Genomic DNA, 25,347 nt, shown 5'->3' with positions numbered 1-25,347 from the left:
TATCTATGGTCATCCTCAAGAACCCGAACTTGTTATGTAAGTAGCCTTCACTAATATTTTAACTATAGATAAAGAAATGTTGCCTTTGTTTTATAAAAAGTCTAAATTTATAATTTTTTATGGGTTATGAGAAATTTGTGGTGACAAAAAACTAGAAAATTAGCATTTATCTTTTCCTTATTCGTCATCTTAAATTGTAATATACTTGTAAGAACATCTTTTCTATTCAGTATAATGTCATTGCAAATTATTCAGAACTATAACTTTTTTTAAATTTTGTGTTGATATGAGGGTCGTTTAATAATTAATGAGACAAACAGATCTGGGGCAGAAAACTGTTAGTAGGATACTTTTAAAGCTTTAAGTTCGTATCACTGGGATGACCCCTGATCAGCTTATTGTTTAACATTGTTGTTTTTATAACCTCAAAAATACATTTAATTATGGCAAGTCCACTTGAAAATTCCACTTTAGTTGAACAACGTTGAAGTACCACAAAACATGAGCAAGATGGGTCCCAAAGGAGTTGACACGGCTACACCAGGAAACAAGGTTGAGAGTGTGCACAGAGCTACAGGAACGTTATGAAAGAGAAGGTGAGCACTTCCTCAACAAAGTTTTAAGATGTGATGAAACTTGGGTTCACTATTATGAGCCAATATCAAAAAGGCAAAGCACGGAGTGGAAGCACACGAGCTCACATCAGGAAAAAATTCAAAACCCAGCATCAGCAGGGAAAGTCACGTTGATGGTGTTTTGGGATGCTGAATGTCTCGTTTTTTGTGATTATCTTGAAGAGTAGAGTACAATTAACAGCCAATACTACTCAGGATGTTTTTGAACAAAATAAGCCAGCCATGAGAGAGAAACATTGTGGATGTCAGAGGAGAGGTGTGATTCTCCAACAACACAATGCATGCCCTCATACTGCTCAATTAACCCAAAAAACCATTAACAAAATGGGCTGGGAAGTACTGCCTCATCCCCCTTACAGTCCTGATTTAGCACCAAGTGATTTCCACTTGTTTGGTCCGCTGAAGGAGCCATTGCGTGGAAAGAGGTTTCAGAATAACGAGGACGTCAAGAAGTTTGTGGGAAATTGGCTCAAACACCAAGATAAAGAGTTCTTTGCAGCTGATATAAAAGCTTGTGGTCCGTTGGAACAAGTGCATAAATGTTCAAGGGGATTGTGTTGAAAAATAGTACAAAAGTGTTGTTTTGTAAAAATAAATTGCTTCCTCTCTAGACCTGTTTGTCTCTTTAATTATTGTATTATAAGTTACAAGCTACCCTCTCTGTCTTTACGACATTTCAAGATCATTAAACCACCCTTCCTCATAATGTTGATGCCAATCTTTAAGGAATGACGACTTAACTTAAATTCATTCATTAACTTAAATTAGAACAGATTTCACCTCTCTTCTCTTGATTTATAACTTGGAAAGGTTTCTTCCTGCTTTATTTCCTGGGTGGGAGCCTGTGGCATTGGAGGACATTCTTTAACTTCTACAGATGGTTCTTCGTCCTGTATCTGAATAAACAAACAAGTACAAGGATATTAGAAAATACGGGTATGCTTAATAAAAACTTAATTAACTTTAGAAATCATCAACACAACATGACTTTTAAATTGATCTCGGAAAATGTGAAATTAGTACATACTGCATAGATTGCAAACCAAAATCTCTGTATGAAAAATAAACACATTCATTTTATAGGAGTTTGAGATTGTATAGTGGTCTAGCTAATAGTGGGAAGGATCAAATGCACAATTCAAGATATATCAAATTTTGCTGTTCAACAGATTATTGTAATGTATTCCACCTGAATATTTATATACCCAAATTGTCATCCACCAATTTAATTAGATTAAAATGTCACACTATAAAATAAATCCAATTTTTAGGAAATGGAATACTACTCAAATTACACTAAACAACTCTTCTAATTATACTAAGCAAGACAAAATTAAATCACACATTTCACCATGTACAATACAGCAATACACTATCCCTTACAATACATACACTTAGCACTTGTTTCATTTAAGATAATTTTTTTATTGCCCAAACCAAACACTTCTGGACTGAAACACTTTTTAACAATTTTTTTTTTTTTAAGTAAGTTGATTTACTTTAACAATATGTACATTTTTAACAGGTTAGTAAATTTCACAAAGACAACTTCGTTACATACAAAACACGTTTATCTGTTTGTATGAGTGTTGTATTCTGAGGAAAAGTATGTGTGTTACTGTATCCTACGGTTTTTGTTATCAAGACTTTTGTTAAGTATTTGTAATTTTATTTATCGCTTACTAGTTAAATTTACTTAGTTAAATATATAAAGTACTTTAAGCAGAACTTATTAAAATTAACTTGATATTTAAATAATGTTTGAATCTTGTTGACGTACCTAATTACAATATATGTAATTTAAACTTGTACATTAAGTAATTTAAAATTACAAACAGAAGACAGTGCCACCTAAGTATCAAGTTCTTCCTTTGTTTTTAACTTTCATATTTGAGTCAAACTAAAAATGTTGCTTGACTCACCATTGAGTTGCTGACCCTGATTAAATCGTCGACTTGTCTGGCATGCTGAATCAGTTTGATGGTATATAACACATTCTGCTCCATCGTGCTGTGTTCTGGTCCCACACTAAACAAAACATAGAGTAACAGAACCACCTAAACGTTACAAAAACAATACATCATTACAAACAACATTCTGCAAATGCTACAGCCAGATACACTAGTACTTCACTATATAAATTACATTACAGTTATGTTTAAAAATAATAACATTTTGCATAAAAATGTGAATGCACAAATGCCTTTGTTTTACTGAACATCTAAAGATTGAGTTTTCAATGAATGTCTTAAACACTTATGCCTTCAACTACACAACATGGCATTTTCTCTTCTTCTGCCAAGCACTTTTTTGGAGTTTGTGTAGTGTTAACTTAACACTACACAACTAACTGTTTAATGGACAATTCATAACTTTTCAAAAATAAACCAAAAGAGATGATTTTTATTTTATTATTTAAGAGAAATGTAGACTATAACATATCATTTATTTTAATGATAAGACATGTTTAAATAAAAAAATTCTTATTAATAAATAACAAAAAAATAATAATTAAAATGTTTTTTTTTTTATTTTGAAATACTAATATTATAATTTTCTGATCTTTATTTATTTGTATGCATCTTATGTACATAGAAACAAACATAGAAAGTTTCAGAAAAAGGTAAGTATATGTATAACTGAGTTATGGTTTTTCTAAAATATTGAAAATCTACAGTTGCATAACGTTGTCTGTCATATTTGCCAAATAGCTTTTACCAGCTGTAACATGACAAATTAAGATGGATTATATATTTTTATTTTATTTATTATGTATAAAATGAGACTATGTACAATGCCATATGTCAAGATTTAGTAACAAAATAATAAATATTAAAAAAAAGCCGATCTGATCGGCCCTCAGCACTTTTTGGAAATGCTGGTGGGCCAATCTCATCAGCTATTATCACTCAAAGGGTTAAGCGTGGGCTAAAAATTAAAATAATGTTTGCCATACTCAAATATAACATGAGTACTTGTTTCTGACCATCAACAACAAATTGTGGTATTCTATATTAACACGGTAAATATTATAAAACAACGGATACATGTATTGATAGATACTTACGTAATATTATTATCTGCATGTTCATCAGGTTGAGGCTGTTTAACTTTTGGTGGTTCCATTTTTATTGCACTCAAAATCACAAGCTTTCCAATCTCTTTCGGTACCACTTTATCCCATTCCGTGTTTCGGGGCTCTGGAATTTCTCCCCACAACTGACTTTCCATTGTGTTTGTTTGGTTTAGCAAGTTTCCTTACGTCAATTACTAATTATCTTCTCTATTTAATAGGTGAAATGAAAAAACGTATTTTTAACGTTTTCCTCATTCATATATTGTCCTTTTTAGAAGAATGTTTTAAGGATGTCGATTCTGTTCTTGAATGAAACAAACATGTAATGTACATTAGAACACATTTAGAAATCGGCACTCATGTTTATCTCAATTAAGTTGGTTAAAACAAGGAAAAGAACGATTTATAAAATTATTAGTTTCTGATTCATAAGCATCTTATATAATGAAACAAACCTTGTACGACAATGAACAACATTTAGTTACAATATCTATTTGCCAATACTATTGTTACCTCCATAGAGGTTTCATTTGAAAAACTTTTATCGTTATAGAAGACAACTAATCCTAACATATCCTAAATATGTGTTTGTAAATTTCACCTCTTTCCCTCAACAGAAAAATATATTGATAACCATAAATCCCTACTAAGGTTAATATTAAGTAATTGGGCAATTCTAATAACATGACAGAAGTTTGAAATCTGACATGCATGCACTATTTACAGCTCTACAGAAAATATTTAAGTTTCATCCATATCAATCAACAGATAATGGATAGGTTGTATCATTTTTTTAATTGTGTGCCCAATTTAATACAGCCTATATCACAATTCACTGGATTTCAGTTTGTAGATTTCGAGATTTTTTATAAGTTTCGAATTTTCATTATTTTGATTAACTGAAAACTATTCTTGGTTTCATTCCATAAATTAAGTTTTGATTATGGTTGAAGGTTTTCTGGATTGGTATATTGATTGAGTTTCAAAGTTAAAGATGCATACATATTATTTCTCTCTTTGTCTTCATTCCACATTTTTAATAATTAGTGTAGAACTTCATTACATAATTTTGTTTTGTTTTACTATGATATGAAACATTATTCATTATTATTGAATTTTGTGCAATGCTATTAAATAAGAGTCATACATTTATTAATTGTGATTAACCCTTTTAGACCCAGATAACAATATTACAATACAACTTTATAGGCAACACTATTTTGACACACTGGAAAAAAATCTATATAATTTTCATTCTTTTTAAATTTGTTTATGACAATGGAAGGATTATGAAGGAAACAGGATTTTTCTGGTCATTTGCCATCGTTCAGTAATACAAAAAATCAGTAACACTACGTTTTGAGACCTGATCTCTTCTTCAGGTAAATAACTAACCTAACATATAATTACAAACTAGGTTAAAATAAACAAATCATACAATAACGTTGTGATACGCGTAAGTCAGGAATCACAACCAAAATGTTGTGTATCAACTTCACTAACTCTAAAACATGCACTTAATAAAAAACTAACCAAAACACTAATTATTAAAACTGAACTACAGAATACAGGTCACAATAGGTCTGCATTTGTTGACCAACCACCTACAACAGTCAGTTTTAATAATTAGTGTTGTGTTTAGTTTTTTATTAAGTACATGCGTTAGAGTTAGTGAAGCTGACACACAACATGGTGGTTGCGATTCCTGACTTACACATGTGTCACAACCCTCTGGGTATGATTTGTTTATTTTAACCTAGTTTGTAATAATGTATAGGTTAGTTATTTACGTGAAGAAATCAGATTTCAGATCTCGAAACGTAGTGTTGCTGATTTTTTGTATTACTGAACAATGGCAAATGACCAGAAAAGCCTGTTTCTTTTATAATTTTCACTTTCTGCTTATAAGAATTTTAAGTCATATTTTACAAACTTTTTTTATAAAATGAAATTTACTTAACAAAAGAAAAACAACAAAATTTATTTTTTACAAATATAAAAACTTTTAGGACTTATTTAAAGTCTTTAATATTTTTTTTTCATTTTCATGTAATTAATACTGCTATCCATTCATTCCTGAGGCACATTTAATATTCAACAAATAATGCAAATTGAGCCTTATACACCAATCCTAAACAATTATGATAGTTCCCTACAAACTTTGTGACTTTATAAAGAACCGAGAGATCTTGATTGAACACAATTCAACATACAGTTGCAGTATAGTAAGCGGCCACCACGACAATCGAATCAGCGATATTTATGATTATCTAAACCAGGGGTTCTCAAACTTTCAGTCCTTGTGTCTCCCTTAATACAGACAGGAGTCACGCCTCCCCTCTATCGCCATTATGTTATATGTGGTCAAAACAAGTAATAAAATTTCAATTTGTAGTTTGTACAATTTCAACAAAACTTTTAATATAACCTCAAATAACATTTTGTACATACAGTATTTCCTACAGTACAGTAATGCCGCTAGTAAGTTTTATTAATAAATCAATGAAACACAGTAGCCTAAACAGGGAGCTGGTGGTCCCTATGGGTCCTTATCCTACAGTTTTTCAGGCGGAGGTCACAGCCATTATGGAGTGTTCTCGTTAGAATCTTTTTCTGCGGTATAGGAGTAAGACGATCAATATTTTCATGGATAGTCAGGCAGGACTCGTGTATTCAAATCTAAACTTGTCTGGGATTGCTATCAAGTCGTTTCTTCCCTTGCCAGAATCAACAATGTAACTGTTGGGTTCCTGGTCATAAGGGAATCCCTGGGAATGAAAGAGCTGAAGGCCAACTGGGGCTCAGCATCAACTATGACAGACTCTCAACCGTTCTGTGGTATTTCAAGGTGTGAATCCTTTGGGGCTGTCTCAAAATGAGACCTTCTCTCACTAAGTAGATCGATGACTTCTCGGGTTATAGGTTTAAGGGACATGGTCACCTGAAGAAGGATCTTCACAGAGTCGGCATCCTTCGGGAGGATCCGCTCTGTAGAATATGTGATGAGCAGGAGGAAACTTCTGAACACCTGCTCTTTGATTATCCTGCAATAGTAAGGGACAGATATGCCATCTTTGGTAGTTTGGACAAACATGGTGAATTTCCCCAGGAGAACCTGATAGGTTGTTTTTGGCGGTTTGTGGAACTGCTGAAATCATAGACTGGTAGGCATCATGGTGTGCTTCCGGGATGCGCAAAAAGCCCTTGAGGCATAAGTGCATGGCATTAAGCTGCCCCATAGAAGAAGAACTTACTGAGAATGTTGGCACTGTTTATTTTTACAATTTTTTAAATATCCGTTTATAACAGTGACACAGCACATTGCAGGTAACTGTCAATGTCCAGTTGTATTCAATATTTTAAATTTAGATAAGCCAATGTTGAAAATCTAGATTTACAGGTATGTAGATGAAAACTTCATTAACAACTTAGCAGTTTCCCAAGTAACTTGGGGGTAACTCAAACAGAAATCTTCAACACCCATGTTTTGAAATTTCGCCTACACTTGAGAATCACATTTTATGTCGATTGCCTGTTCCTGATGTGTTCTGGAAATATTGATTTTGAAAGTCTTTCTTGTCAACTTAAATTGCCAGCTATCCGCCCTAACATCTGTAAAGTACTGTCCATTTTACTTTTCAAGTTATACCAAATGCCATGATACAAGATCTTATTCCTTGATTAAATGCATTAGTAGATGAATCTTCAACACCTTTCCCATTTTCTATTTGAAAACATCCAGAAGAGTAGGGTTTCAAATATCTAGGCCATTACTCAAAACAACAATATTACAAATAATGATAATGAGATAAATAAAAACAGTTTTTGTCAATGAAAATGAATCTGTATTAATATAATCATCAATATGTCTTTTATTTTGGAGTGATTTGGCATAATACATGCCAAATCATACAACTTGTCTGCCCCAATTTTTATGTTTAGTGGTCCAATAAAGTAACACAATATGTCTACACCACTAACAAACCATGCAAGTGCCAAGAATAATTCAATAAACAAACTGACACTTAAGCATTATAAGCATCATTTGCAAACCATGTCCCCCCACCCTTTCCTGTTATTCCAGTACACTGACGCCTCCCTTTAAAATCTTCTACGATGCTCCCCAGGTTGAGAAGCACTGATCTAAACTACCAAACAACAAAAAACCAAAATAATGGACCGTAATTATATTATTAATAGTTCATACTATAGTATAGAGATACAGTATGATAAGCGGAATCAGTTTTTTTATATTGATATTAACAAACTATATTGCTTATTTACACCCATTTATATTGTCAACTGAAACTTATTAATTAATTTAAACTAAATTAACATCATCTGTACCATGTGTAAACACATTTTACAAACTGTACAAATGATATTATAGAATTTAAAATTGATCTAAATAAAAATTGTAGAAAACTGAACGAAATAAAATTGAAAGATAAATCGGTTTTCTTGGTTACTTGTTTGTTTTGATGTTATGATATCTTCATAATATAATAAGATTTTTCCCATTATGTGCCCTAACTGTTTGTTTTATGGTTATGGTCCCTTTATCAACAAGATTATTTTTTCATGTTAATTAATTCTTTTTATTTCAAATAAGTTATCTTCTTTTTCTTCTATGGGGCGGCTTACTGCCATGCACTTAAGCCTCAAGGGCCTTTTGCACAACCTAGAAGCACACCATGAGGCCTACCAGTCTATGATTTCAGCAGTTCCATAAACCGCCAAAAACAACCTATCAGGTCCCATTGTCCAAACTACCAAAGATGGCATACCGCTCCCTTGCTATTGCAGGACAATCAAAGAGCAAGTCGGTAGTTTCATCCTACTCATCACACATTCATCAGAGCGGATCTTCATGAAGGATGCCGACTCTGTGAAGATGCTTCCTCAGGTGACCATGTCTCATGATCAGACCTATAAACCGAGAAGACATTAATCTATTTAGTGAGAGAAGGTCAGACGCCACTCTGGAGGAAGGCGACTGTAGAACCATTCTGCTCATTCTCATGCCCGGATGCAACCTCCACCTTCTCTCATGTTCAGCGCGAACCCATTTCGAGACAGCCCCAAAGGATTCAAACCTTGGAATACCACAGAACGGTTGAGGGCCTGTCATAATTGACGCTGAGCCTTGTTTGGCCAGGACATCAGCTCTTTTAAGTTATCTTACTCTTATTTAGTACTTTAGATATGTTTATATCGATTGATAATTCTGTTTTTCAATTTAAGAACTATTGATGATTACACTAAGAATATGAAAATCAGGTCAATTTAATGTACTATACCCAAGTAGCGTATAGTTCAGCTGTTTTTTTTATATTAATTTAATGACGAATTAGATACTATCTACGTGTATTTCAAACAAATTGGTGTAAAATTTATTTAATTATTCCTATTTTTGGAGGTTAAACGCGTCTGACAGTTTGTCACACAAATAACGCATGTTAATCACCATTGTAGTTGTGGCCATTATTCCAAAACCACACAAATAAAATACTTTGTTTGAATTACTTTTAAACAATATTATTATTATTATACGTTAAAAACGGCGGGTAGGGTACGATAAGCCGACCTGCTTTTTTAATAGTGATATTGACACACTATATTACTCAATTATAACTTTCGATATAACTAACCGATACTGATTTTTTTAACAATAACTAACTTGTACAAACTATAAACACTTTTTCATATAATAAACGTATTTTCTTTTATAGATAATAACAGACAGTTGAAAGCTCATGGAGGACTGTGAAACGAAGTTTAAAAAGTGGCATATCAGTCGACCTGCTTGCAGATTATCTCTGTGAGCAGAAGAGAAGTACGGTTTTCTAGAGAAGATGCTTCAACAACTTCTCGTAAACGGTTAATCATTGTTACACAAGAGAAAACATAAAAATAATTACTTATATATTCGTATTTCCTGTTGTAAATGTTTTTTATGTTGTTATCATTGTATTGTTTATGTGATTTTCCTATGAGAAGGGTACGATAAGTGGACCCGGTTTTTAATATCGAAATTGGCAAACGATATTACTTAATCATAACCACCGATATAATCAATTGATAATTATTTTGAACAAATAACTTAAATAATCTATATCAACAGCTGTAAACACTTTCAAATAATACACGTAAGGTAATATTTCAATTTTACATATAAGTAACATTGATTGATAGTCTAGGATTTGAGTTGCGAATATTAGGTATCGATAATTACGTTCTTCGATATAAAAAAACCGGGTCCGCTTATCGTACCCTACCCTTTTCCTATTTCCAGTTCTAATCGTTTGTTTGATCATTAGAGCTCATTTATTATTTATAAGATTATCACTATGTGCGTTGTCTTAGTTATTTTAATTTAAAATATGATTGCGATTATGGCTAAAGATATGTTGATATGATTTATAAACACATATTCGATAAATGAATATTCGATGATTGTACTAATCGATATAAAAAACCGGGTCTGCCTATCGTACTATACCCAAAACGGCAATAATTAATTGTAAATAACTACAATTAGAATGTTTTTTCTATTTTTGGTAAATCTTAAGATCAGCGACTACCGCTCCGATCGCCGTAAGTTTTTGCATACTAACACAGGTTAACGTAATTTTACCGAAAAAAATAGTCCCAATTGTCGCCTGAGCCATTTACCCCCACCCCCACCCAAAATATTGAAAAAATAAAATATAAAATTTAACAAAATTAAAATAAAAACAATTAAAATTTTAAAAATTTTTGGTACTTTGGGATTATACCGACCACACCCAGACATGAATCATTATTTGACATTTTGCTTCTACTGATTACTAGATTAGCGTAGAACAATATTTCGTCAATATAAAACAGGAATTGTCTTATCGCAAAACCCTCCCCATCCTCAGACAGAGGTCAAAGTCGAGCGGTCTAGTAGATAACGTGACCACCACGGTCTTGTAGTAGTTGTATTGTGTGACTGAGTCATTAACCATCGATACAATTTTGTCAACCCGGAAACCGGTGCTAATACTCAACAGGTTGAGCGAATGTGGGGTTCAGCTAAATGGCGTAATAAAAAACAACAAGGAATAGTACGACACCATCTTGACTCATACCTAACTAAATACATGTGGCGGTCGGTAGTTGCGGCTGAAGGCAGAAATCCACTACACTCACTCATCCTTGATATTGCTGCATTCTGGGCGTCACAGGAAACCCATTAACCCTTAACTACTACGGACCGTCTCTGGGACCGCACGGGAAATTTCGACAGGGATTTCTCCCTCACCTTGCAACTCCGGAACCCTCACTCCACAGTACCTTCCTGACCTTGGGTAGTCAGTTTAGTAGTGGTTTCGCGCGAACAAAGACCAAACCGGTTCTGAGTTATTGATCCGTTGCGGTCTGAGAGACGTTCCGTAGTGTTCATGTTAGTTTTTGTGAGGTCCATTAGGCGTTCCGTAGTGATTGTGTTACTTTTATCAGGACTATTTAAATATTTATAAATACTGTATCTTTTATTTTTGTTGTAATAATTTAACATGGATAAAGACCAACATTGTTCAGAAATGTCATCTGTACCTTCTACTAGCTCTACAGGGGTTAGAAGGAGCTCTCGACCTCACGTAAGGCGTGTTTTGGACTCAAGAACAAACGATTTCTCGGACAATTTGTACGATTTGGTTCATGAAACACTTGATGATGACCTTGAAGACGATATCGACGATAGTGATCAGGATCCAGACTACGTAGAAGAAAGTGATCATGATTTAAAAAGTGAGCAGAGTGCAGACGAGTGCAACATAGAAGAAGTAAGTAAGTCTACTACTGAAGCGGATTTATTGGCTTCAAACTATTCTATTATTACAACCACTTCTGGTTCACTAGGTTCTACCAAAAGGATATCAAATACTACTACCAGTTGTATCAACACGCCAGTTATTGTTGATTCTGTGGCGAACGAAGTGACGCCAACCACTGATCCTGAAGGAGACCATTTGATGCCAATCGCCAATGACGAAACACCAACATCAAACACCGTTAGAGTTGGGTCATTCTATTACGGTAGAAGAACAAAGGACATGATTAAAAAGAAAGTACCGCCTTTTCGCTGGAGAAAAAAATGCATCAAATCAAGCAGTTCGAACCAGGGCTCACAATATCATTACACAGTTACCAGGACTGAAGTCTCGAGCATCAAATCTTGGAGCAAATCCTGATATTGAAGAAATATGGCAGCTACTGATTTCTAATGATATTCTAGCAGAAATTGTGCACTGGACAAATGTTAAGATACATTCTCTGAGGCAAAAATATGATAAAAGCCACTTTCCTTCTTTTCTTCATGACATGGATGAAATAGAATTAAAGGGCTTTATTGGCCTTTTAGTGTACAGTGCTGCCTTCAAAGCTGGTAATGAATCCGTCGCTAGCTTGTTTGCAACCGATGGAACAGGTAGAGAAATTTTCCGTGTTGTAATGAGCAAGGAAAGATTTCTTTTCATCCTACAAGCTCTCAGATTCGACAACTCAAGAGATAGGGAAGAGAGAAAAATTGAGACGAAGGAAGCAGCAATAGCAAATATATTTTATAAGTTTGTAGAAAACTGCCAGTCCTGCTATACTATGGGTGAATCTGTATGTATTGATGAAATGTTGGTACCCTTCCGGGGTAAATCCAAATTCAAAATGTACATGCCTAAAAAGCCTGCCAAATATGGCCTTAAAATTCAATGTTTGGCTGATGCAAAGACGCATTACTTTTTCAATGGATATATTTATACAGGAAAAAACAGTGATGGTAAAGGCCTTACTGACCAACAAGTGAAAACCCTCCTTATACCCACTCAAGTAGTGCTCCGCCTGATTAAACCTATTGAAAATAGTAAACGGAACTTGACTGCAGACAATTGGTAGCCTACAGTTCTATACAGCTTGTCAACGAACTGTATCAGAGAGGGATAACATTTGTAGGAACTTTGAAAAAAAATAAAAATGAAATCCCAGAGAGCTTTCTTCCATCAAGTACAAAAGAAGAAAACAGCTGCATGTACGGTTTCACTGAAAATATTACTTTGCTCTCTTACGTTCCCAAAAAATCAAAAGCAGTTATCTTGGTTTCATCGATGCACCATGGTCAGGCTACAGATGACATTAGTGGGAAACCTGAAATTATCTCTGAATATAACCGAACAAAGGGTGGAGTGGACACAATAGATATGATGTGTTCAAACTATTCCTCCTCTAGACGCACACAAAGGTGGCCAATGGTAATTTTTTTTACTATTGTAAACATAGCCTCTGGAGTAAATGCATATATTCTATACAAATCCTACAGAAACACGAAACCTATGACCAGACTTGATTTTATGAAGTCTCTTGCTCAAAAGCTTGTTACCCCTCTCATGCAAAGAAGACTTCAAAAGGGACATCTGAGTCGAGATATGCAGATGAGTCTCAAGCGAATTCTTCAAGTAGAAGACCAGCCTTTCCAAGAAGAAAACAACGGTCCAGAAATCCTGAATGTGAAGAAAACGTGCAACATGTGCCCTCCAAGGCTCAAAAGGAAGACGAGATATGTTTGTAAATGTTGTGCCAAACCTATTTGCCTGGAGTGTTCAAAGAAAGTTTGTGTGGACTGTATCAAGGGTATCCCGGCACGGCCATAGATCTACTGAATCTGACAATCAAGTATTATTGTTTTATGTTTATTATTGCTTTCTTATTCACATTTTTCTTTATCAAGTACGTTACATAATACACAAGTAATGTTGTTACTCTTAAAGAAGTCTATGTTTTGTTTGATTGCTCTTCAGTATTATAACCTGTTTTTGTTCAAACTTTTTAAACCCAAGTGCAATGTATAAACTAATGACATGTATTCTTTACATTTAAAATTTATATTTGACAATAATATTCTTCTATATTAAGTATTTGACATAATACTCAAGTAATATAATTTCTTTTAATGAAGTAATCTTTTGTTTATTTGATCCTTTCTTTATCATACTCAAGTAATATAATTTCTTTTAATGAAGTAATCTTTTGTTTATTTGATCCTTTCTTTATCATAAAATGGTTTTGTTCAAAAATTTTAAACCCAAGATCAATGTATAAAATTAAGGATGTGCTAATGTTTACAGTTCAAAATAACATTTTATTTCTTACTATGGTACTCAATAATAACATTCTTTTTGGTTTACACATTTTGTTGCAACCTAATTTCCTATTTAAAATAATTTAAAATTTAAATTGCAATTTTTTCACTATTAAATTAAAAACAATGCAAAATATAATATAAACAAGCTGTATGATTTATTTTTATTTTTTAAGTCATTATAAGAAAGTTAAGAAGAGAGTTCAAAGTATTTTTGCTATATATGTATAATCTTTTTGTAATTACACATGTTTTTTAAAAGCGGTCTGTGAGACCCCTCCGTAGTAGTTATGGGACAAAAAACGTCTGTAGTAGTCAAGGGTTAACAATTGATAATCGTTGTAATTTTGTACTTAAAGAGTAGTATTTTCGTTCATAAATACAATGTATGTTTCTATAAATTTATATTTTTGTGTTCCTCATGTACTGTTGTGGTCGGTATAATCCCAAAGTACCAAATTTTTGTACTTACCTTAATGGTATTTTGGGGGTACAACGCAGCCACTGCCTCGAGGAAAGCGTGAACCCTTTCTTCTGGGATGTATTTGGTTTTAAACAAGTACTCAGCGAGGTAGCCGACGAAGTGCTTGCTCTTGCGACCGTATTTGGGGACTTCTGACCGGACGTCACGCCACTTCCGTTCAATTGTGTTGGTACAGGCGGATGTTAAGGGTTCAACAAAGTCCTTTAAGTGATTCACAATCAGGTGATTAAACTAATACTGTGAAAGGGTGTTGTAGGCCTTCCAGCAATCAGTTATTATTGTGGATCCTGGCAACAACCACCGTATCAGAGTCTTCGCCGTACGGTCTTGGGATAAGGAAGGTGCGCTTACTCTCCCGATCTATTCCCCCCAACACCCACTGACCTTTTACTATCTGTCCTCTGTTGTACTTTCTTTTGCCAAATTTGGCTTCATCAATTTCAACTACGGCGCCGGGTCCGCCCAACTGTTTGCTGTTTCTTTTCAAGTGGTCAATGTAGACTTCCCGGATGAATGAGTACCTAGTAGTCCACTATTGTCGGGTCTGTGAGATGAAGATGAGTTTTAACAAATGAGTGCCTCAGAGGCGATGTGAAAAGATGTTACAATAAAACGCCACAATATGTTAATATTGATTTTACTTCGCTCCAGGAACCATCGCCGAAACACGCCAGACACACTTTTTCCGGGCTTTCTTCTGTAAAGCAACAATCTTTCCACACCTGAACTTTAAGTCATCTGTCAAGTTCACCGAGTTCCCACACTTCACACAATTTGTCTTCGTTGGAAGCACATTGTGCGCACAAAACACGTTAATAACATGCTTTTCATCAAACAAACATGCTTCGAAGAATAGCGACTGACAAGAACCATCGCATGCCATGTCAACAACTTCACTAATTATTTCTTGTCCTTGTGGGTTTGTTTGTTGACGTCTGGCGGTCAATCGAAGCCATCCTAAGGTCACATGATCCGCCCAGCCAATCGGAAACTTTCCTGTTGTCACGTGACTACTGTCAACTCATCAAAACGACCATGGTCGGCCATTGTTTGATAGCCGAAAATCTTGTTATTTATGTGTTTTGTATTGCCAACATTGTACTACCGAAAAACGGGTTTTTATATGTTAGCGACAATCGGGACTATTTCTTTCGATGAAATTACGTTAACCTGTGTTAGTATGCAAAAAATTAGCGATCGGAGCGGTAGTCACTGATCTTAATATTTACCCTATTTTTAATCAATAATTTGGTTCAATCAATAGATTTGAGTGTCATGGAGGCTGCTAAACTATAAAACAGGCTAACATGGACTAGGTATATTGCATCTGCTGCAATCATTGTGTTAAAGTGGGCTACCACAAGAGCGCCCCAATATAAATAAGGGCTAGACATAAGTGGTATTAGACTCCACACTTTAAATTACATTTATAAATAGCCTATTTCCGATTTATACTACAACAAAAAAACATGTATGTTAACCAAATAATTTTACATAAAAAATCAGCAATAGGCCAACTATTATTGAACTTTATACTTTCATAAATGCCACATATTTAGACTGCTAAATAAATACTAACGCAGTTATTAAAATTTACATCACGCAATGACATTTAACCTAACCTCCCGTCTTATAGCCTATGTAACCAAATCACGGGGTTGATCTGATCAACCATTCGCTAATTTCAATAGTATGTTATAATTTAAATGTTACAAAAACGCACTGTAAAGTTGATATTGGACCTACAATTGTTACGTCTGAATACAAATTACAATCCAAGCATTTAACACCTTTTCTCTGTTGATATATACAAACATTACAAACAAACAAAATCGGAGTGGCTATACGCCCGGTCACCGGTCTTGGTTTCAAAGAACGGCAACGACTATGACGTCACAGACTGTGACGTCAAAGGTTTTGAAGTAGCTGTAACACTGTGCATTGTTATTAAATTAAAATGGCGGGTTGTAGAAAGTTTAGTTCTTTTGACCAGTTGAAAACTTTTATCAATAATAAAGAAAATACGGACCATATTCAATTAAGAATAAGTGATTCGAGAACAATTGCGTGTGCTCGTAAACGTGGTATTATAAGATTTATTAGTGAACAATTAAAATATTATGAAATTACGTACAGATGTATCCATAGTGGACAAAGAATAAGCAAATCAACTGGTCAGCGCCCTGGTCAAAGGTAAGAGAACATAGACTTTGTTTATTATTTTAACTGTAATCTAGACAATTAATAAGTCTATAGCCAAGTAAAAAGTGTGTGATAAGTTGTAATCTTTTCCTCAGGATAAGATCAATGTTGAACCCCAAAACACTTGCACCCTTGTTTGTAAGATGTTGCTACATATTTCAATATGATTTGGTTTACTTACAACTATGTGAAATAACCAGTTGACTGTTTTTTATAACAGTAATATTAGTTACTAGATTATAATTAGATTTTGTATTAATTTTTGTCTGTAGCATTTGTGATCACAATTTTGATATGTTTCTGATAAGTACGCTAGTCTATAACTTAGGGTGTATTTCATTATTCATCAGTGCTTGCCAGAGACATAATACAAACCCATTTGGTATTTCTACATCTATTACAATATCACTTTCAGTTTTATTCTTTTGAAATAGGCTATATATTATTACAAAGTGAACATTAGTTAGACTTATACTGGTGGCGAGAGAAAAGAAGAGACCTGGCCTGTGCCAGCGCACAGCTGTGTACTAGTGTGTTGCCGCGCGGTAATTTCAGGCGCTTCGCCCCACAGCCAACCCTGCAAATTGTTTATCCTAGCAATGGAGTTATTTGTTTTCAGTAATGTGGCATTCCTGCAGAGTGTGACTCATCTTAGACGCGCCCATTATTTCAGTCTTGTTAATTTCAATATTACTAACAGTAAGTTTTTTATGTTATCTTCCGAACATGCTTACCATTGGAGGATTAAGTTAAACTGTGTTCTCTCGGTTTCATATTCAACAATTTACAACTTTAGCAAAATGTAATTATTTTCTTTTGACGTGGTATTTGTAAAGCTGTTGAACCAAAGTTTTGTATCCAATTAAAAATGTTCCTCTTTTTTGCGTAAGAGGTTTTTTGTTTACTGTATATTCAATATTGTGTTAGTCAGTAAGGTATCAATGTTAAATTTTATATACATAAAAGCACTACATTTACATTATACATATATGAACATTAGTAATTGTTATCTTAACAATAAAAAAATCTTCAATTTCAGCAATTAATTCCTTTAATTATTGTTTGTTTAAAACCACTATAGAGCCTAATTATTAAAATTTATTACAAACAAATTTTGCTTAATTTTAATTGATCAAATCAGTACCGTCATTTAGATTATCTTATAAAACATAACAATTAGGCCGCAAATCAATCAAAACAGTGAAACAATAATGGAATTACGAGACAAGGCGTGGCAACATACTAGTAGTAGCGCCTGCAAATTTTAGAGAGGCCAGAATCCAGGTCTCTTCTTTTCTCTCGCCATCAGTAATATTTGACCCAATAACACGTGATAGAAAGACGAAATAGTAATTCAGGTGTGAAGAAAACAAAAAGCAATCCTTTATCTATTCTTTGTATTGTGCAAAATTAAATGCTTTCAATATAGTTACAATAGGTAGGCTACAGGCTGCTGTATTATAAGTAGCCACCATGACAATTGATTCTGGTAGGGTACAATAAGTGGACCCGGTTTTTTGTTATATCGAAATTGGCAAACGATATTACTTAAATATAACCATCGATATAATCAATTGATACTGATTAATTATTTTGAACAATTAACTTAACAATAATATATATCGACAGCTGTTACAAACATTTTCAAATAATACATGTAGGGTATTATTTCAATGTTACATAAGTAACATTTGATTATTAAAAATGGTAATCAATTATAGAAAACTGCAAGACATTGCTTTGAAAGATGATGACGTGTTTTTCGTGGCTTCAACATGGACTCGTACAGAAAAACCCATTAACTTATGTGAAATTTGTGGGAAAGAAACAACTGTAACTGTAAGGGCAGCAAATATGGTCGTCTTCAGTTTTCCTAATTTTATATCGATTGATAGTCCAGGATTTGAGATGCGAATATTAGGTATTGATGATAACATTCTTCGATATAACAAACCGGGTCCACTTATCGTATTCTACCCATTGAATCATCAATATTCATAAGTATTGAATACTCAATGTTCATGAATAGGATATCTCAAAATGCTAAAAACAACATGTCAAACCAAATTATGTAAAAAATATTTCAAATAACACTATAGCCTAACTCTGCTGATTTTATGTCTTAAAAATTAATCTAGTAATGATAAATAAAAAAAACTATCTAGGCTATGTATTTGGTACTTTGGGATTATACCGACCACACTTGTATGAAGAACACAAAAATATAAATTTATAGAAACAAACATGATAGAACGAAAAAACAACTCTTTAATTACAAAATTACAAACTTACAAGCATTTCCAGGTATTGTTGTTGCTGTTATCTTATCTTTCTCGAATCCCGATTACGGCAGGCTGCGTGGCATCACATGATTATTTAAGTTTTTTGCACAGTACATAATTGCCTTTCCATTACAATTCAATTTATATTTCTGATCAGCCCCTCAAGAATTTGATATTTTACTGATAGGTACTATCTCGAGGGATGTTTTTCTTTCGTTGACATCAGCGTGGGCTTCATCAGCACCAAAGGTGCACGGAGGCACTCGCATTTTGGGTGGCGGAATGTGATCAAGAATAAAAACAATTTTTGAGTGTTTTTTTTTCAATAAAGAGTTTAGTTTTTGTTTGGTAATTTATGTTTTTATGGAATTTTTGTGTTTGGAGAAATGTAGGGGTAAAACACGGAAGTACAACAAAGCGATGCACCAGCTGAAAGGGCGGAGAGACTCTGCAACCACGTTACCTACTAGACCACTCGACTTTGACCTCTGTCTGAGGATGGGGAGGGGTTTGCGATACGACAATTCCTGTTTTATATTGATGAAATATTGTTGTACGCTAATCTAGTAATCAGTAGAAGTAAAATGTCAAATAACGATTCATGCCTGGGTGTGGTCGGTATAATCCCAAAGTACCATGTATTATTTTAATGTTACAAAAAAAAACAATGTAACATTTACTTTTTAATATTACAAGGACAAACATGTCTGATTCCTTGTAATACAAATACACATACACCTCAATCATACTTGTGGTCATTACTCAAATACCAAGCACTTGATTTTACTTTGAATTTGGAACAATAATATCAAACTGAATTACATTATAGGCTTTTAAAATCTATTAGAAATATGTAAACTATATAATATAAATACATTTGACCTATAGATATTCATAATTAATAATTGCCAGCTGATTTTATTTTACAGAATAACAATATTGTTTAGTACAATCCTATAACGTTATTCGGTTCAACATTATTATTCTACATTCGTTCAAACAAAGTAAAATCATGTTTATGGTATTTGAGTAACTGCCGTTAGAGATGGGAAATTCTGTTATTTGCCTTTAACATATTACCAAAATAACATAGTCAAGTGGTATTACGTTCCAGTAACCTTTTACCAGCCAATCCATTTTCAATATTAACATCATGTTGATACTAAACTAACGTCACTAAATTGCAAGTAACTGTGTGTGTGTGGGCGCGTGCGCGTGAGATTTAACACTAGAGAACATTTTTAGAAGAGTAAAGTAGAAATTGTTTCTTAGATATATATAAACTACTGTACATATTTCTATAAAAACTAATAAATATATGCATAATTTTATTTTGAGTCATGATGTTTTGTTTCAGCACTTTTAGGACAGGATGTCCTTTTTACCTGCGACTCAGTGTATCTACCGATGGTCATCATCTTGTAGTACAAAAGTTTCTGGATCAGCACAACCATGAACACACAAAGGTAAGGAATAAATAGAGATGTGTATGATGTTTTTACTTATAGTAGAACATTAATATTACAGAATAATTGGAACCAAACCCCTCCTGGATAATAAAATTTGCAACATAAATGTACAGGAGTTAAACTTACTCATCCCTGTTACTGATTTTACCTCATTTACACCCTCCTGCATAACAATATGACAATTTTAGCTGAATTCTGTATTATTTACTTAATGTATAAACAATTATAAATACTGTAGTATTTAATAACCTGTGCTCCAATATGCTATTATTTTATTTATGTTGTTTATTAAACCTCTGACATTTAAGTTTTACTGTTTTTACAAGTGAAAATCTACAAAATATTACTTTGACACTTAGATAACTATAAATAACAGCAAGTTATTTTTCATGATCTTTCATAAAAATAACAGATTTTGCTAGAGTTGTTCTCTTGCCTGAAGTTCATTCGATGAAGTTATGCATCTTCTTGGAGCCCCTGATGTAAAGAAATATGATGAGGTTTGAATTTGTTATCTTGTAGAATCCTCTAAACAGTATAAAAAATAATTTTACTGAATTCTTTGTTGTCAAAAATGGGGGTATCTGTTGAAACGAATTACGCAGCTCGGTTTTTTTGCTGCTATAAATGCTGCACAGGTGGCCTGAAAAACCCTGTATATAGATTTTATTTCAGTACCGTTTTAGTGCTAGAAACAATTTTTTCTTAAATTCTGTACAACGTATATGCTACTCGAGTACCAAGTACGTCAAAATGCCCACAAAGTAGAAAGCTGTGGATGTGCTGAGCAGTGTTGCAGAAATGTAAAAATATTAGGTCATAAAATAGTTATTTTATAGTACTTCTGAGCTAATAAAACGAAGGCAAACATCAGGTTTGTGTTTTATCTTTTTTTGTTATAATACTTGTACGTTATGTAAATAAATTGATATTGTAAATTTCATTATTTACTAAATAGGTGTATTTTCTCTCTGAAGAATTTACAGTTCTTATATTGTCTAATTGCTATATAATTTATGCTGGTGATCACACCTAAATCTCCACTCACAGGCTATATCCAGCCTGTAGTTTTATATACTCTAAAACTAAAGAAGTTTTGTTGTATAAAGTTTACAGTCAAATCACTCTACTACCAATCACCAGAAAGCTTATACAGAGATAATAAAAATATTCTGCAAAAAATACAGTTTATATAAAATGTATTTAACTACAATTAAGTTTAGATCACAAATCAAGACAAAAGTTAAACTTTGATGTCTACTCTCAGACCAAAAAGTACAGATAAACGACTTTGAAATTTGACGACAAACTAAGTAATAGATCTAAAATAACAGGAGATATATTAAAATTTAGCTTTTTATTTCTGTGTTTCTTTATATAAAACTATTGTTAACAATAACTTATTTTTCAACAAAACTATTACTAACAATAACTTAGTTTTCAACAAAACTATAACTTTTAAAATTCATAGCTTAGAAACTTGTGATCTGATTTAGACCAAATGTTTATACAAGGAACTTCAATTAGTAATAATTATAATTGTATAATGATATGAAAATTATATTGTTATTAATTACCATCTTAACTGTTATTCTTAATCAGGTGGTCCACAAAATTCAATATTAATCTCATTAAAGAGCTCTTAGTCGTTATCTTGAGCGGGTAAATTTGTAAAGCACTATTTAAAATGTTTAATTTTCAACACGGATTAAATATTGAATGACAAAAGTTTAGCGTACATTATCCTACTGGTCCCTTATATAGGACACCTTATTACATGTATTAACTGTCTTGTGACAGGTTTTGTTACTTTACCATAACCAGCAGCTGCTCTTTTTAACACGCATATCGCTAGACTGCCCAGGGCGGCGTTGTCTCTTCTTGACAACAAACTACTATAATATAGAACTGCTCAGAACTCAGCAATTGATCATATCTATCATATATATATTTGCAGGAATACTGCAAAAAATACTTTTGTACCGGGTACTTGTCTGTCCTGAGAGTATAAGTTACCGCAAACCTAAGTGTCCGGTACAGGTTACTCTTTAGGTACTTTTACGATACAGATATTTTACATGTTTACCGCCATTCCTTATACAGAGTACTCTGTCTCATTTAGCAGTAACAGTAACTTTAACATGTACCTGTACCACTTTAAGTTAATAAAAAACTTATTAGAATTACTGTTGAATATGCCATAAAATGTTGACTACAAAAGACAACACATTTCAAAAATTGATGCAAACTGCAGTGGGTTTCTTCTTTTGTTTGTTAAAAAATTAGAATGTTATAAATTAAAGGGTTAATTACAGAGTTATCAATAAATCCGCAAAAAAATATTATTTAATCTTCTTATGTAAAGTAACACCCTGATTAGTTAACCGAAATGTGGGGGAGGGGGCAACCATTTTGACTAACCAATTTTTTGTATTAATCCAACTACATGTTAAAATAACATATTAGAATGAGATTATTTTAATTTCTTGATTTATTTATATGTTTTCAAACTTTGATAATGTTTTACATTTAAGAGTTAAACTTAACTGCCAATTAAAATTTTAACAATCTTTTTTTTTTCAGGAAACGTTCTCCTTATTGCCACGCCAAAGACGTTTGGATGAACCAGCTAAAGAGATAACAAAGCAAATGTTAAAAATGAAAGCAAATAAAAAATTAGTACAAACAGAACTGTTAAAAAATTCAAAAGTCACATTAAAAGATTTACATAATCTGGCTTCTCACGGTAGGAGTGCAGATTCTTTGGAAGAAGCCATAACTTATTTAAAGAACAAAGATAATGGAGTGGTTGAATTAATCACAACAGAGGATAATGTTTTTCAAGGTCTCTTCTACCAAGACGAAGAAATGAGGCACACTTATAAGTCTTTTCCGGAAATGATTTTTGTTGACTCTATATATAAAGTAACGACAAGAGGAATGGGGCTATATATATTTGCAGTGGAAAATAGTAATGGTGAAACTGAAATTGTTGCCTTCTGTCTTTGTGCAAGTGAGGAAAAGCCTGTAATAAAGGCAATGGTACAAATTTTTAAGAAATACAACCCATCCTGGTTCTCTACAAAAACTATCATGACTGACAAAGATTTGGTTGAAAGAAATGTTTTTAAAGAAGAATTTACTTCCAGCAATTTGTTGATTTGCTTATTCCATGTATTAAGAACATTTAGACGTGAAATAACAACTGAAAAATTGGGAATAACGAGTGGCAAAAAAAGTGAATTATTAGAGTTGGTTCAGAGTTTACCTTATGCCAGAAATGAAGAAGAATATTGGTCTACATATGAAAAGATTAAAAATTTGGATTGTAGCTCATTAGAACAATATTTAGAAAATAACTGGCATAATATAAGGTCAGAGTGGGTTGTAGGACTGCAGAATGCTGTGTCTTTTCAAAATAGAACAAACAACCGACTTGAATCAATCAATTCAAAAGTGGTTCAAGTTGTTGAAAGACATTCCAAGTTGCCTGATTTATTCAAAAATTTGGACAATCTTCTGTTATCACTAAGAACAGAGCGAGATTCAAGAATAATAAAAAATCATCTGAAGATAAAGTTAAATGTTGCAACTCCTTTTGAAGGTCAATCACAATATCTTAAAATTTTGACACCATATGCCTACGGAATTCTTGCTGAAAAATTCAAACTTATAGATAAAGTAAAAATAGTGGGTGAGGAAGGCAGTGGAATGAAAATCAATTCCAGCAGTGGTGTATTGATTGCAACATCTTTAAGTTGCACATGTCCTTTCTTTGTTAGTATGCAGTTACCTTGCCATCACATATTTAAAGTTCGTCAGCTTAAAAATGAGAGCTTGTTTTCGAGTACTCTATTTGCATCACGGTGGACAAAAGCATACTACATGAAAAACAGCAAAGTATTAACTCAAACGGAAGTTACGAACCAAAATGTATCGTTGGACGTTTCAACCATTTCTAGGAATAGAATATTTTCACAAAATGAAAAATTTAGAATGATGGCAGCAAGGGTGCAGAAATTAGCAAGTGTAGGGTCAGAATGCTCCTCCAGAGTATTTCTGCAGAGACTAAACACTATTGAGCAAATAGTGAGCTATTGGGAGAGGAACATTGAAGTTGGTGTTCAAGGAATCACAAATATTCAACAGTGTTCAGAAGATATTAAACAATCTGAAACATGTCGACAATCTGTTGAAGATGTTGCAACTCCACAAATTTCTCATTCTTGTTATGAAGCTGTTCAACAGTCCTCATCTACTCTTTTCCAGATAAACCAGGATGGACTTGTAGACCAGGTGGATCACTGTGAAGTTGTAGAGCAGCTTGACAACAGTGATGTTGCAGTAGAACAGCCAAACATCAAAGAATCTGCAGGTAATACTTCATTTCTGGAAATACCTATATTACCAATTGTGAAGAAGAGAGGAAGACCAAAAGGTAACACAAAAACTGTAATTGGACTGCCTATCAAGAAGATGAAGGTTGGAGGTATTCCTTTTGAAAAAAAACATCCTAACCATAAGGATAAACAAATGCTTCTGTGGTTTGTGTCGACAGAAGATGTGAAAAAAGCTGTGGCGGGAACAATACTTTCTGAGTCTTCTGTTGAACAGAATCCTAATAAAGTGTCCTCAGCTTGCCTTGATAAATGTGCCGATGTCAATAGACTTAGAAGATATTTCACAGCTGATGGGTGGGGTTCGGTTCAGCATGTAATGAGCGTGAAAAGAAAAAGCCCTATTTGGCTGTGTCCAAATTGTGAAGTAGACATTAAGGACTCGGGTAGTGTTTGTTGTAGTGGGTGCTTAGAATGGTATCATCTTGAGTGTATCAATCCTAAAACAATCCTGCAACAAAATTTCTGGTTTTGTCAAAAATGTTGAGTATTTTTTTATTTTACGTATAGTTTTTTTTTATAATGGTGTACAAGTATACTTGTCATAATACAGTAGAGTCCCGTTAATCCGACCTAATTGGGACCGAGCCCTATTCGGATTATGTGATTGTTCGGATTAGCCAGAATTACAGAAAAATACGGTTTT

The 25,347-nt window shown here is 33.4% G+C and overlaps 2 protein-coding genes across 8 annotated transcripts in view; one reads left to right on the top strand and one right to left on the bottom strand.

Moving 5' to 3' along the window:
- The window catches only part of LOC124364614 (STAGA complex 65 subunit gamma-like), a 27,839-nt gene extending 11,611 nt beyond the window's left edge, over positions 1-16,228 (bottom strand). The window contains exons 1-4 of one of the 7 annotated variants that reach the window (XM_046820222.1): positions 16,142-16,228; positions 3,703-4,015; positions 2,558-2,663; positions 1,416-1,531 (exon numbers count right to left, since the gene is read on the bottom strand). In XM_046820222.1, coding sequence (XP_046676178.1) covers positions 1,416-1,531; positions 2,558-2,663; positions 3,703-3,866 — 386 coding nt within the window. In that variant the 5' untranslated portion in view covers positions 3,867-4,015; positions 16,142-16,228. Of the gene's footprint in view, positions 1-1,415; positions 1,532-2,557; positions 2,664-3,702; positions 4,016-14,339; positions 14,590-16,074 lie in introns of those variants that run through there. The other 6 variants (XM_046820220.1, XM_046820221.1, XM_046820225.1 and 3 more) reach the window with 6 other exon arrangements.
- On the top strand, positions 16,166-25,347 carry LOC124364613. The gene is made up of 3 exons (XM_046820218.1): positions 16,166-16,544; positions 20,193-20,301; positions 22,888-25,347. The coding sequence occupies exons 1-3, from the start codon at positions 16,309-16,311 to the stop codon at positions 25,186-25,188; spliced, it is 2,646 nt and encodes an 881-aa protein (XP_046676174.1). The 5' UTR covers positions 16,166-16,308; the 3' UTR covers positions 25,189-25,347.

This window comes from Homalodisca vitripennis, chromosome 6, assembly GCF_021130785.1.
Source record: "Homalodisca vitripennis isolate AUS2020 chromosome 6, UT_GWSS_2.1, whole genome shotgun sequence".
Taxonomy (NCBI): domain Eukaryota; kingdom Metazoa; phylum Arthropoda; class Insecta; order Hemiptera; family Cicadellidae; genus Homalodisca; species Homalodisca vitripennis.
Note: the sequence above shows the minus strand (reverse complement) of the source record. Positions and strands in the feature narration are given on the sequence as shown.